The 14,415-nt window shown below is 37.4% G+C and overlaps 1 protein-coding gene across 1 annotated transcript in view; it reads right to left on the bottom strand.

Moving 5' to 3' along the window:
- The window catches only part of pik3r1 (phosphoinositide-3-kinase, regulatory subunit 1 (alpha)), a 60,537-nt gene that overhangs the window by 11,680 nt on the left and 34,442 nt on the right, over positions 1-14,415 (bottom strand). Inside the window, exons 5-7 of the mRNA XM_062057390.1 lie at positions 9,051-9,182; positions 8,480-8,681; positions 8,326-8,408 (exon numbers count right to left, since the gene is read on the bottom strand). Coding sequence (XP_061913374.1) covers positions 8,326-8,408; positions 8,480-8,681; positions 9,051-9,182 — 417 coding nt within the window. The remainder of the gene's footprint in view (positions 1-8,325; positions 8,409-8,479; positions 8,682-9,050; positions 9,183-14,415) is intronic.

The raw sequence follows: 14,415 nt of genomic DNA, 5'->3' as shown, positions 1-14,415 counted from the left end.
CACACACACACACACACACACACACACACCAGCCTTTCACTTAAAAATGTACAATATGCCCGTGTGTGTGTTTTAGGTGTGGACTTGAAAGGCGTTTCGAGCAAAAAGCAGTGTGGAGGTTTCCACAGGTGCAGATGAGTGACAGCTGAGAAAGTGCAAGAAATAAGTCATAAAACAAGGTTCATGTTTCCTCCGCGTCACTTCAATACCACAACTAATATTATTACCTTTTTTCAGAAGAAACACTTTGAAACTGATTTACCATCAATTACTTTTTCCCCCCCTAAGCTTTGGACCCTGCGGCTTATTAAACGGTGCGGCTAATTTATGGATTTGTCTTGGCTGACGGCCATGATGCAAACAGTGCAAAGACACGGAAATGCTAATTGCTAAATTCTATGTTAGCTACCTCTCTTTGTTTATTATGTCTATTTTCTGCTGGATCTACTCTCGACTAAAAAAAACCCTTTGTAAGGTTTGCAAATACAAAAATGAGTGTTTGACTCAATGTTCTTAGATAATGCGAAAAAAGCAATAAAAACATATTGAAACATTACTCTTACAAATGCCTGGAATAATGAATCTTTGTGGGTTTTACTAGAAAAATGACATTTTGTAAGGTTTGTAAAGACAAAAATGAGTTGTTGTAGTGCTGCAAGGGGTTCTGGGTATTTGTTCTGTTGTGTTACGGTGCGGATGTTCTCCCGAAATGTGTTTGTCATTCTTGTTTGGTGTGGGTTCACAGTGTGGCGCATATTTGTAACAGTGTTAAAGTTGTTTATACGGCTACCCTCAGTGTGACCTGTATGGCTGTTGACCAAGTATGACTTGCATTCACTTGTGTGTGTGAAAAGCCGTAGATATTATGTGACTGGGCAGTGCCTTTAAGGTTTATTAGCGCTCTGTACTTCTCCCTACGTCCGTGTACACAGCGGCCTTTTAAAAAGTCATACATTTTACTTTTTGAAACAGATACCGATAATTTCCGATATCACATTTTAAAGCATTTATCGGACGATGATATCGGCAGTCCGATATTATCGGACATCTCTACTTACAACGACATTCTTTTTGTACCGTTTCCATTTGGTAAATTCCCCACAATGTCACCGTGGACTGATTGAGTCTTATTGAGCTAGCTGTTTCCTGCCGTTTAAAGCTTTGGACCAGAAGTACAAGTGCTGTTCCGTCTTCTTTTATTTATTTATAGAAAAAAAAATGTGTCCGGGGGCCGGTTTATCTGATTTTTAGGAACACTAATACAAAACCTCACAATAATGTCTGATTGAAGGCTAAAAACTTTATGACAGAGCGCCTTAAAAAACCGAATGGATGAATGAGACACCCAGAATGTACACGACAATAAAGAATGTGGGATTTACAATATTAACTATGAAGGATAAAACACTGAATATTGACCACATATGACCGTCACACCCCCTCTCCATCCACATATTTTACAATCAAGCGAAAAAGCAACAAACAGCCAAATATGAACGCAAAGGGTAAACAAAATAAACCCACCTACAATCTGATATATGTGATGTATCACTAAGCTTTACAACTTTACAGCTTTACAACCACGTCTGTCCCTGACACCCACATTGCACACTCTGTGGAATCGCTCCCCGCCCACACTGCTTGGTACCTCGTCTGAGCTGCTGTGACTTAGATGACCATAGTAATTAATTACATGACCATAGTAACTCATTAGATGACCATAGTAACTAACTACATGACCAAAGTATATAATTACATGACCATAGTAACTCATTAGATGACCATAGTAACTCATTAGATGACCATAGTAACTCATTAGATGACCATAGTAACTCATTAGATGACCATAGTAACTCATCAGATGACCATAGTAAATAATTACATGACCATAGTAAATAATTAGATGACCATAGTAACTCATTAGATGACCATAGTAACTCATTAGATGACCATAGTAACTCATTAGATGACCATAGTGACTCATTAGATGACCATAGTAATTAATTACATGACCATAGTAACTCATTAGATGACCATAGTAACTCATTAGATGACCATAGTAACTCATTAGATGACCATAGTGACTCATTAGATGACCATAGTAATTAATTACATGACCATAGCAACTCATTAGATGACCATAGTAACTCACTAGATGACCATAGTAACTCATTAGATGACCATAGCAACTCATTAGATGACCATAGCAACTCATTAGATGACCATAGTGACTCATTAGATGACCATAGTGACTCATTAGATGACCATAATAATTAATTACATGACCATAGTAACTCATTAGATGACCATAGTAACTCATTAGATGACCATAGTAACTCATTAGATGACCATAGCAACTCATTAGATGACCATAGTAACTCATTAGATGACCATAGTAACTCATTAGATGACCATAGCAACTCATTAGATGACCATAGTAACTCATTAGATGACCATAGTGACTCATTAGATGACCATAGCAACTCATTAGATGACCATAGTAACTCATTAGATGACCATAGTAACTCATTAGATGACCATAGCAACTCATTAGATGACCATAGTAACTCATTAGATGACCATAGTAACTCATTAGATGACCATAGTAACTCATTAGATGACCATAGTAACTCATTAGATGACCATAGTAACTCATCAGATGACCATAGTAAATAATTACATGACCATAGTAAATAATTAGATGACCATAGTAACTCATTAGATGACCATAGTAACTCATTAGATGACCATAGTAACTCATTAGATGACCATAGTGACTCATTAGATGACCATAGTAATTAATTACATGACCATAGTAACTCATTAGATGACCATAGTAACTCATTAGATGACCATAGTAACTCATTAGATGACCATAGTGACTCATTAGATGACCATAGTAATTAATTACATGACCATAGCAACTCATTAGATGACCATAGTAACTCACTAGATGACCATAGTAACTCATTAGATGACCATAGCAACTCATTAGATGACCATAGCAACTCATTAGATGACCATAGTGACTCATTAGATGACCATAGTGACTCATTAGATGACCATAATAATTAATTACATGACCATAGTAACTCATTAGATGACCATAGTAACTCATTAGATGACCATAGTAACTCATTAGATGACCATAGCAACTCATTAGATGACCATAGTAACTCATTAGATGACCATAGTAACTCATTAGATGACCATAGTAACTCATTAGAAGACCAAAGCAACTCATTAGATGACCATAGTAACTCATTAGATGACCATAGTGACTCATTAGATGACCATAGCAACTCATTAGATGACCATAGTAACTCATTAGATGACCATAGTAACTCATTAGATGACCATAGCAACTCATTAGATGACCATAGTAACTCATTAGATGACCATAGTAACTCATTAGATGACCATAGCAACTCATTAGATGACCATAGTAACTCATTAGAAGACCATAGCAACTCATTAGATGACCATAGTAACTCATTAGATGACCATAGTAACTCATTAGATGACCATAGCAACTCATTAGATGACCATAGTGACTCATTAGATGACCATAATAATTAATTACATGACCATAGTAACTCATTAGATGACCATAGTAACTCATTAGATGACCATAGTGACTCTTTAGATGACCATAGTAATTAATTACATGACCATAGCAACTCATTAGATGACCATAGTGACTCATTAGATGACCATAGTGACTCATTAGATGACCATAGTAACTCATTAGATGACCATAGTGACTCATTAGATGACCATAATAATTAATTACATGACCATAGTAACTCATTAGATGACCATAGTAACTCATTAGATGACCATAGTAACTCATTAGATGACCATAGCAACTCATTAGATGACCATAGTAACTCATTAGATGACCATAGTGACTCATTAGATGACCATAATAATTAATTACATGACCATAGTAACTCATTAGATGACCATAGTAACTCATTAGATGACCATAGTGACTCATTAGATGACCATAGTAACTCATTAGATGACCTTAGTGACTCATTAGATGACCATAGTAATTAATTACATGACCATAGCAACTCATTAGATGACCATAGTGACTCATTAGATGACCATAGTAACTCATTAGATGACCATAGTAACTCATTAGATGACCATAGTAACTCATTAGATGACCATAGTGACTCATTAGATGACCATAGTAACTCATTAGATGACCATAGCAACTCATTAGATGACCATAGTGACTCATTAGATGACCATAGTAATTAATTACATGACAATAGTAACTAGTATATCATGGAAAAGTGCAGATTGCAACCATTGAGAGACTTAGACTTAGTATAGTTGAAGACTTGCGGTCATTAGAAAACATGACTGCACATCATAATGGCAGCTACACTTTACATCTTAAACAGCTAAAAAAATGATTTGGGAATGTCCGGCGGGCCAGATTGAAAAGCTTAACCTGGGCCTTAATTTGCCCAGGTCTGCTTTAGACACATATCAAAGCCACGTGGTCGCAGTACGAGCTCCAAAAGTCCACAAAGAAGAAGGCAACACATATAAAACTAATTAAAGGACATGACACATTAAAGATGCAACAACAGTCAGATGCCCGGGACAATAACATATTTGACATGAGTGCACATGTGTACATGAGTGCAGCAGGCACAGACAAAAGGACAAAAAGCAGAACATCATCCTAACACCCACACACAGCAACATGTTGCAGGAATACTTTTCACATTTAAGCAGAATAGAAGGCCTCAGAATTGGCCTTGCTTCTGCTAGAAGAGATAGATTATTTGTTCTGCTTTAATGGTGTCATAAAGTACCAGACTGGAAGGAGAATGTGTATGTGTGTGTGTGTGTGTGTGTGTGTGTGTGTGTGTGTGTGTGTGTGTGTGTGTGTGTGTGTGTGTGTGTGTGTGTTCGCTCCAGTTGACTAGTGAATAAAGTATGAATATCAATGTATGTATAAATACATATACATGCAGTAGGTTGTAATAGTGAATAAAGTATGAATATCAATGTATGTATAAATACATATACATGCAGTAGGTTGTAATAGTGAATACATTATGAATATGTATGTATGTATAAATACATATACATGCAGTAGGTTGTAATAGTGAATAAAGTATGAATATGTATGTATAAATACATATACATACAGTAGGTTGTAATAGTGAATAAAGTATGGATATCAATGTATATATAAATACATATACATACAGTAGGTTGTAATAGTGAATAAAGTAGAATATCAATGTATGTATAAATACATATACATACAGTAGGTTGTAAGTAGTATGAATATCAATGTATGTATAAATACATATACATACAGTAGATTGTAAGTAGTATGAATATCAATGTATGTATAAATACATATACATACAGTAGGTTGTAAGTAGTATGAATATCAATGTATGTATGAATACATATACATATGTATTTATGAATGTGAATCTTTCAATTCTTGGGGCTAACGATTCAATGCAGAATAGATTACTGATTCAAAACAATTCTCAATTTAAAATCAATACTTGTTTTGATAACATTGGCTGCCAGTACTTTGATTAACTACATTCCTCTATAAAATAGATAAACAGCTGGGATAAATGTATATATTACTTACAAGAAAACTGGTTTTGTTTAATAACAATCCAGCCAAACATTTAATAAAGTCAAATACAAATAAGGCAACAAGAGAAGTAAATGTGTACAGCAGCTATAGATCATCTACATCTTCTATATGAGTGGCTGGACAGGACAGGTAAAAAAAATATATATATATATATATATATATATATATATATATATATATATATATATATATATATATATATATATATATATATATATATATATATATATATACATATTTTTAAACAGAGTTTTTATTTTTTTTAAACGATTTAAGAATCGTTACAAATAAGAATTGCGAGTCATTCGGAGAACATTTTTTGACACAACTTATATCCAGTATATAATTATCTGTGCATTTGATTAGATAGTTTTTATTATCCTGCCAATAAAATTGAGATTTTACTGTAAAAAAAAACAAAAAAACCTGCATTTTACCATAACATTGTTTTTACCAAAAAAAAATTTGTATGGTAAAATTCATGCCATTTTTTTACTGTATGGATTCTTCATTCGTCACTCCAAGCAACGTTTGTAAGTTTTACAACTTAACTACAACAATTCAAACTTGTGACGTCTGTAGGAGTGTTTTCATGCGTATTAGTGCGTCGTTAGCATGAGCTAATATGCTAACACGTTTACGAGTGTCTTGTGTTATATTATAAAATATAACATTCTTTAGTCAGGTGGAGTTATTGAGTCTGTTTAGCTGACTGGAGAGCTAGCTCGCGCAGCTAGTGGGTCCATGACCATGACTTCTGTTTTGTTTGATCAGCCGTTTTACTGCCGTGGTATGTGAATACCGTGTAAATGACTCATTTCGCAACGTATATATCGACAGCTTTTCGGTGGAAGAAAAATATTTTTTTCTTATAACATTTTGCAGACCTGTCTCCGCTCGGGATGGTCTCCTGCTGGCCCCACTATGGAATGGACTCTCACTATTATGCTAGATCCACTATGGACTGGACTCTCACTATTATGTTAGATCCACTATGGACTGGACTCTCACTATTATGTTAGATCCACTATGGACTGGACTCTCACTATTATGTTAGATCCACTATGGACTGGACTCTCACACTATTATGTTAGATCCACTATGGACTGGACTCTCGCACTATTATGCTAGATCCACTATGGACTGGACTCTCACTATTATGTTAGATCCACTATGGACTGGACTCTCACTATTATGTTAGATCCACTATGGACTGGACTCTCACTATTATGCTAGATCCACTATGGACTGGACTCTCACACTATTATGCTAGATCCACTATGGACTAGACTCTCACTATTATGTTAGATCCACTATGGACTGGACTCTCACACTATTATGCTAGATCCACTATGGACTAGACTCTCACTATTATGCTAGTTTCACTATGGACTGGACTCTCACTATTATGCTAGATCCACTATGGACTGGACTCTCACACTATTATGTTAGATCCACTATGGACTGGACTCTCACACTATTATGCTAGATCCACTATGGACTGGACTCTCACTATTATGCTAGATCCACTATGGACTGGACCCTCACACTATTATGTTAGATCCACTATGGACTGGACTCTCACTATTATGCTAGATCCACTATGGACTGGACTCTCACTATTATGTTAGATCCACTATGGACTGGACTCTCACTATTATGTTAGATCCACTATGGACTGGACTCTCACACTATTATGCTAGATCCACTATGGACTGGACTCTCACACTATTATGCTAGATCCACTATGGACTGGACTCTCACTATTATGTTAGATCCACTATGGACTGGACTCTCACACTATTATGCTAGATCCACTATGGACTGGACTCTCACTATTATGCTAGATCCACTATGGACTGGACCCTCACACTATTATGTTAGATCCACTATGGACTGGACTCTCACTATTATGCTAGATCCACTATGGACTGGACTCTCACTATTATGTTAGATCCACTATGGACTGGACTCTCACTATTATGTTAGATCCACTATGGACTGGACTCTCACACTATTATGCTAGATCCACTATGGACTGGACTCTCACACTATTATGCTAGATCCACTATGGACTGGACTCTCACACTATTATGTTAGATCCACTATGGACTGGACTCTCACTATTATGTTGAGTCCACTATGGACTGGACTCTCACTATTATGTTAGATCCACTATGGACTGGACTCTCACACTATTATGTTAGATCCACTATGGACTGGACTCTCACACTATTATGTTAGATCCACTATGGACTGGACTCTCACACTATTATGTTAGATCCACTATGGACTGGACTTTCACACTATTATGTTAGATCCACTATGGACTGGACTCTCACACTATTATGTTAGATCCACTATGGACTGGACTCTCACACTATTATGTTAGATCCACTATGGACTGGACTCTCACACTATTATGTTAGATCCACTATGGACTGGACTCTCACACTATTATATTAGATCCACTATGGACTGGACTCTCACACTATTATGTTAGATCCACTATGGACTGGACTCTCACACTATTATATTAGATCCACTATGGACTGGACTCTCACACTATTATGTTAGATCCACTATGGACTGGACTCTCACACTATTATGCTAGATCCACTCGACGTCCATTGCACCGGTCGCCCAGAATAAAATAAAATAAAAAGACCTACCTGGAGCCGCCTGACTTTCAGTCCATTCGCTGGCCACCAGAACCTCGATGATCCTGACGTGAGCGTCCAAGCTGGGCTCACAGCTGCAGCAAGAAGAGGATGGCATTAAAACAATGAAAATCAAGTCCAAAAAAGCGACGATCCCGAGGCCCACCTGGTGCTCTGCTGCCTGAAGAAGACGGGGCTGAAGATCTCGCCCACAGCTCTGGCGCTCAGCAGGTTCTTGGAGGCGCTCTGGCAGACGTGGGCCAGGTGTCGGAGCACACACTGCAGGGTGAGCCAGTACTGGGGGGGCAGGGTGGTGCTGCTGGTGATGCGGCGCAGCAGCCGGGCGCACTCCTCGGGATTCTGCACCTCTGTGGACGACACGGCGCACATGAGGCGACGGAAGAAGAAAAAGGCGCGGTGGCGATGCAGAGAGCGCAAGGTACGCTGGCAGGTGATTGGCTGCTGCCAGATGCTGCAGATAACCTTTCAGGCTTGTTTTAGTTAACCACACATATCCTGTTTCTGGCCATGTGACAGCCTGAGAACGCTCGAGACTTTGCACAGTAACATGAGACGAGAGTTTATTTAACGTGCGTGCGGAGCGGCAGAACAAAAGTCCGACACTTGACAGAAGCCAGAGAAATCAAAGTGTGCAGACGCTCTCGCTGCGGTTTGTACTCAATGTTCCGCCGCTCGGCTTCACCACGTCAGCACCTTCCGCTTGCGGGCGCGCTCACCTTTGGCCGTGTGCACCATCTGCGCGTACAGAGCGGGCGGGACGATGGGCTGGGGGAGGTCCTGCAGGAACCTGCGCAGGCCGTCACACAGGGTGGGGAGGTCCAGCTGCTCCAGGTCCACCGTGGGGGCGTCTGAGGTGCAAAACAAGGGCTTCGCAAATCAGCAAACCTCCTATTGGACCGTTGTGAATACATCATCACAAAATAGCTTTTTCATCATGGTTTTCATTTAGGATGCAAGATGGCCTTATTTATTCGGCCAAAAAATGAGGGATAAAAGTTGAGTAGGTCAGAAAGTCCTGATATTTTTCACTTCCGATACCGATACTAATCCGATAGAATATTAGCAGTATTATTTTTGTAGTAGGACAGGCGATAAAACACCAACCTATTTATTATCAACCCTCTGGAATAAACTTATGCTGTCTTTAAATTGAAGTGAAGTGGTAGTGTGTTTTCTTGGCAACACAGATGGGCCACAATAATTCATTAAGTTGAATGATGCGGACACGTTTGTTACTGGATGCTTTATAATAGGCTTCAGCCTAGGAGATTTTGTATGTGCCGATAATATGCAACAATAATTATTTGATACCTGTTTATATTGACAAATGTGCTGTTTTACACTCCAATATTGTTCCAATTAATTGTTACGTATGTGTACTTTCAACAAGTAATTATAGTTACTTGTTACTTTCCCAGAAAAGTAATTGAACTACTAACTGAATTACTCTTTAATAAATGTAATTAATTATTAAGGGAAGTCATTTATTTGTTACAAATATCTGGCATATGTAGTTGAAAGACGTTTCATGAGAGCAGAGTGTGTAAGTAATATGCAACAATAATTATTTGATACTTGTTTATATTGACAAATGTGCTGTATTACACTCCAATATTGTTCAATTAATTGTAATGTATGTGTTTGGAAAATTACTTTCAATAAGTAATTATAGTTACTCGTTACTTTCCTAGAAAAGTAATTGAACTACTAGCTGAATTACTCTTTAATAAATGTAATTAATTATTAAGGGAAGTAATTAATGTGTTACTTAAATGAAAAAAATCTAATATCTGGCATATGTAATTGAAAGACGTTTCATGAACGCAGAGTGTGTGTGTGTGTGCGTGTGTGTGAGTAGTTGATGGTAATAACACAAATCTGACATGCAAGCTGTTTCCCCATTAGGTCAGAATGTCCTTATATATTTCACTTCTGATACCGATATTAATCCGATAGAATACTAGCAGTATTATATTTGTAGTAGGAGATAAAACACCAACCTATTTATTATTAACCCTCAGGAGTAAACGTATGCTGTCTTTAAGTTGAAGTGGAGTGGTAGCGTGTTTTCTTGGCGACACCGAGGGGCCACAATAATTCATTAAGTTGAATGATGCGGACACGTTTGTTACTGGATGCTTTATAATACGCTTCTGCCTAGGAGATTTTGTATGTGCCGATAACATGCAACTATAATTATTTGATACCTGTTTATATTGACAAATGTGCTGTTTTACACTCCAATATTGTTCAATTAATTGTTACGTAAGTGTACTTTCAACAAGTAATTATAGTTACTTGTTACTTTCCCAGAAAAGTAATTGAAATACTAACTGAATTACTCTTTAATAAATGTAATTAATTATTAAGGGAAGTCATTTATTTGTTACAAATATCTGGCATATGTACTTGAAAGACGTTTCATGAGAGCAGAGTGTGTAAGTAATATGCAACAATAATTATTTGATACTTGTTTATATTGACAAATGTGCTGTTTTACAATCCAATATTGTTCAATTAATTGTAATGTATGTGTTTGGAAAATTACTTTTAACAAGTAATTATAATTACTCATAACTTTCCCAGAAAAGTAATTGAACTACTAGCTGAATTACTCTTTAATAAATGTCATTAATTATTAAGAGAAGTAATTAATGTGTTACTTAAATGAAAAAAATCAAATATCTGGCATATGGGGACGGCGTGGCGCAGTTGGGAGAGTGGCCGTGCCAGCAACCTGAGGGTTCCTGGTTCAATCCCCACCTTCTACCAACCTCGTCACGTCCGTTGTGTCCTTGAGCAAGACACTTCACCCTTGCTCCTGATGGGTCATGGTTAGGGCCTTGAATGGCAGCTCCCGCCATCAGTGTGTGAATGTGTGTGTGAATGGGTGAATGTGGAAATAGTGTCAAAGCGCTTTGAGTACCTTGAAGGTAGAAAAGCGCTATATAAGTATAACCCATTTATATGTAGTTGAAAGACGTTTCATGAGAGCAGAGTGTGTGTGTGTGTGTGTGTGTGTGTGTGTGTGTGTGTGTGTGTGTGTGTGTGTGTGTGTGTGTGTGTGTGTGTGTGTGTGTGTGTGTGTGTGTGTGTGTGTGTGTGTGTGTGTGTGTGAGCAGTTGATGGTAATAACACAAATCTGACATGCAAGCTGTTTCCCCATTAGGTCAGAATGTCCTTATATATTTCACTTCTGATACCGATATTAATCCGATAGAATACCAGCAGTATTATATTTGTAGTAGGAGATAAAACACCAACCTATTTATTATTAACCCTCAGGAGTAAACGTATGCTGTCTTTAAGTTGAAGTGGAGTGGTAGCGTGTTTTCTTGGCGACACCGAGGGGCCACAATAATTCATTAAGTTGAATGATGCGGACACGTTTGTTACTGGATGCTTTATAATACGCTTCTGCCTAGGAGATTTTGTATGTGCCGATAACATGCAACAATAATTATTTGATACGTGTTTATATTGACAAATGTGCTGTTTTACACTCCAATATTGTTCCAATTAATTGTTACGTATGTGTACTTTCAACAAGTAATTATAGTTACTCGTTACTTTCCCAGAAAAGTAATTGAACTACTAACTGAATTGCTCTTTAATAAATAATTAATTATTAAGGGATGTCATTTATTTGTTACAAATATTTGGCATATGTAGTTGAAAGACATTTCATGAGAGCAGAGTGTGTGTGTGTAAGTAATATGCAACTTATTTGATACGTGTTTATATTGACAAATGTGCTGTTTTACACTCCAATATTGTTCAATTAATTGTAACGTATGTGTTCGGAAAATGACTTTCAACAAGTAATTATAGTTACCAGAAAAGTAACTGAACTACTAGCTGAATTACTTTTTAATAAATGTCATTAATTATTAAGGGAAGTAATTCATGTGTTACTTAAATGAAAAAATCAAATATCTGGCATATGTAGTTGAAAGACGTTTCATGAGAGCAGAGTGTGTGTGCGCCTTTAAAAGGCGACGCCCGTTGCCAAGTGAGGTGTGACGTCAGCGAGGGTGCGCTTAGAGCTGCATTTTAGCCTAACTGTGTTTGTTAGCTTAGCGGCGGTAGTTTCCTGGGAGTGACAGCAGCTCTGTTGAGTCTTTCGACTTGATTGTGTTAGCGCTAGTTAATAAAGCGAAGAATAGAATAGAAAATACTTTATTGATCCCTGGGGGAAATTCATCACCACAGTTCACTCACAATAGACAATAAACACTTGGGTATTTTTTACATGTGAATGATATAAATACAGTCTATTATACAGCATTATTCACATGTGAATAACATAAATACAGTCTATTATACAGCATTATTCACATGTGAATAACAAATACAGTCTATTATACAGCATTATTCACACGTGAATAATATAAATACAGTCTATTATACAGCATTATTCACATGTGAATATATAAATACAGTATATTATACAGCAGGGGTGGGCAATTAATTTTTACCGGGGGCCGCATGAGCAACCTGAGCACTGCTGGGGGGCCACACTGACAATATTTCAATTAAATTTTGCTCAAATTATTTTTGATATACCGTAAGATAGATAATAATAATAATAATATTTTCATTTAACCTAACTTATCTTTATACAAAAGCAGATGGCTTTTGATGGTTTTATTTTTAACACTTTCTTACACAACACTTCCTGATGTATATTACAATACAAAAATTTCAATTTCTGTCACTTTATCCTGCATCCTCTTTGTTGTAAAACCTTTATTTAACCAGATAAGAAAACATTGTGAACGTAGCACGCCTGTAAGGTGATTGGCGAAGAAGGAGGAAGCGTTGCTGTTGCGGAAATGAGGAGTGAGGATTGGTTTTCCTTTTGGAAAGAACGAGATAAGTTGAGCTGTGTTAGTATAGCATGCTCAATAAAAGTTTAAAAAGTGCATCAGACTTGGTGTGCACTTCTTCTGGACGCTACAATTGATGTCAGAAGTGGGATGAAATGCCTCCCAGTTCGCCTTGCCATCAAACCTGGGAGTCTTCATTGAGGGCGGAATTCCCCCCGTGGCAAGCAGCGTGGCTGCACCTGTAAACACTCTCTCTCTCTCTCTCTCTCTCTTTGCGGCGAGCTCCTCACGTGGCACGTACCTCCCGATGACGTAGCACACAAACAGTGCAGTATGCGCAAAGTTTTACTTCTGCCACCAATTGTAGCGTCCAGAAGAAGTGCACATCAAGTCTGACGCTCTTTTTAAACTTTTATTGAGCAAGCTATACTAACACAGCTCAACATATCTCGTTCCTTCCACACGCACGTCTCCTCACTCCTCATTTACGCAACTCAAGAAGACAACATCTACTTCAGCAGGTCGTTACACTATATTCTTTAAACACAGCAACGTGTGTACCACAAATAAGCACACAGCTTTACCTTTACTTGTCTTGTTGAAAACACGCCATTCGTCATCAACTTTTCTCTTTTTAGTCGCTGTGCGCCTTCCCTCACAGGACATACGCACAATAACACTTTTCAAAATAAAAGCAGCACAGTTGTATTGCACGCACGACAAAGATGTTTTTTTAAATTTATTTTGTAATTTGAGATTGCCGCTGCGCGCACGAGCATACGTCCACACGGAAGTAATACAAATAACGCTTTTCAAAACAAAAGCAGCACCGTTGTATTGCACACTCGAAATAGATGCTTTTTAAAATGTATTTTGTAATTTATAATTGGCCTCACGCGGGCCGGACAGGGACGTACAAAGGGCCGGATGCGGCCCGCGGGCCGCACAATGCCCAGGTCTGTTATACAGCATTATTCACATGTGAAAAATATAAATACAGTCTATTATACAGAATTTTTCACATGTGAATAACAAATACAGTCTATTATACAGCATTATTTACATGTGAATAACATAAATACAGCCTACTATACAGCATTATTCACCTGTGAATAACAAATACAGTCTATTATACAGCATTATTCACATGTGAATAATATAAATACAGACTATTATACAGCATTATTCACATGTGAATAACATAAATACAGTCTATTATACAGCATTATTCACATGTGAATAACATAAATAC

This window comes from Entelurus aequoreus, linkage group LG08, assembly GCF_033978785.1.
Source record: "Entelurus aequoreus isolate RoL-2023_Sb linkage group LG08, RoL_Eaeq_v1.1, whole genome shotgun sequence".
In the NCBI taxonomy this organism is placed as follows: domain Eukaryota; kingdom Metazoa; phylum Chordata; class Actinopteri; order Syngnathiformes; family Syngnathidae; genus Entelurus; species Entelurus aequoreus.
This window is presented reverse-complemented; position numbering and strand designations above follow the sequence as displayed.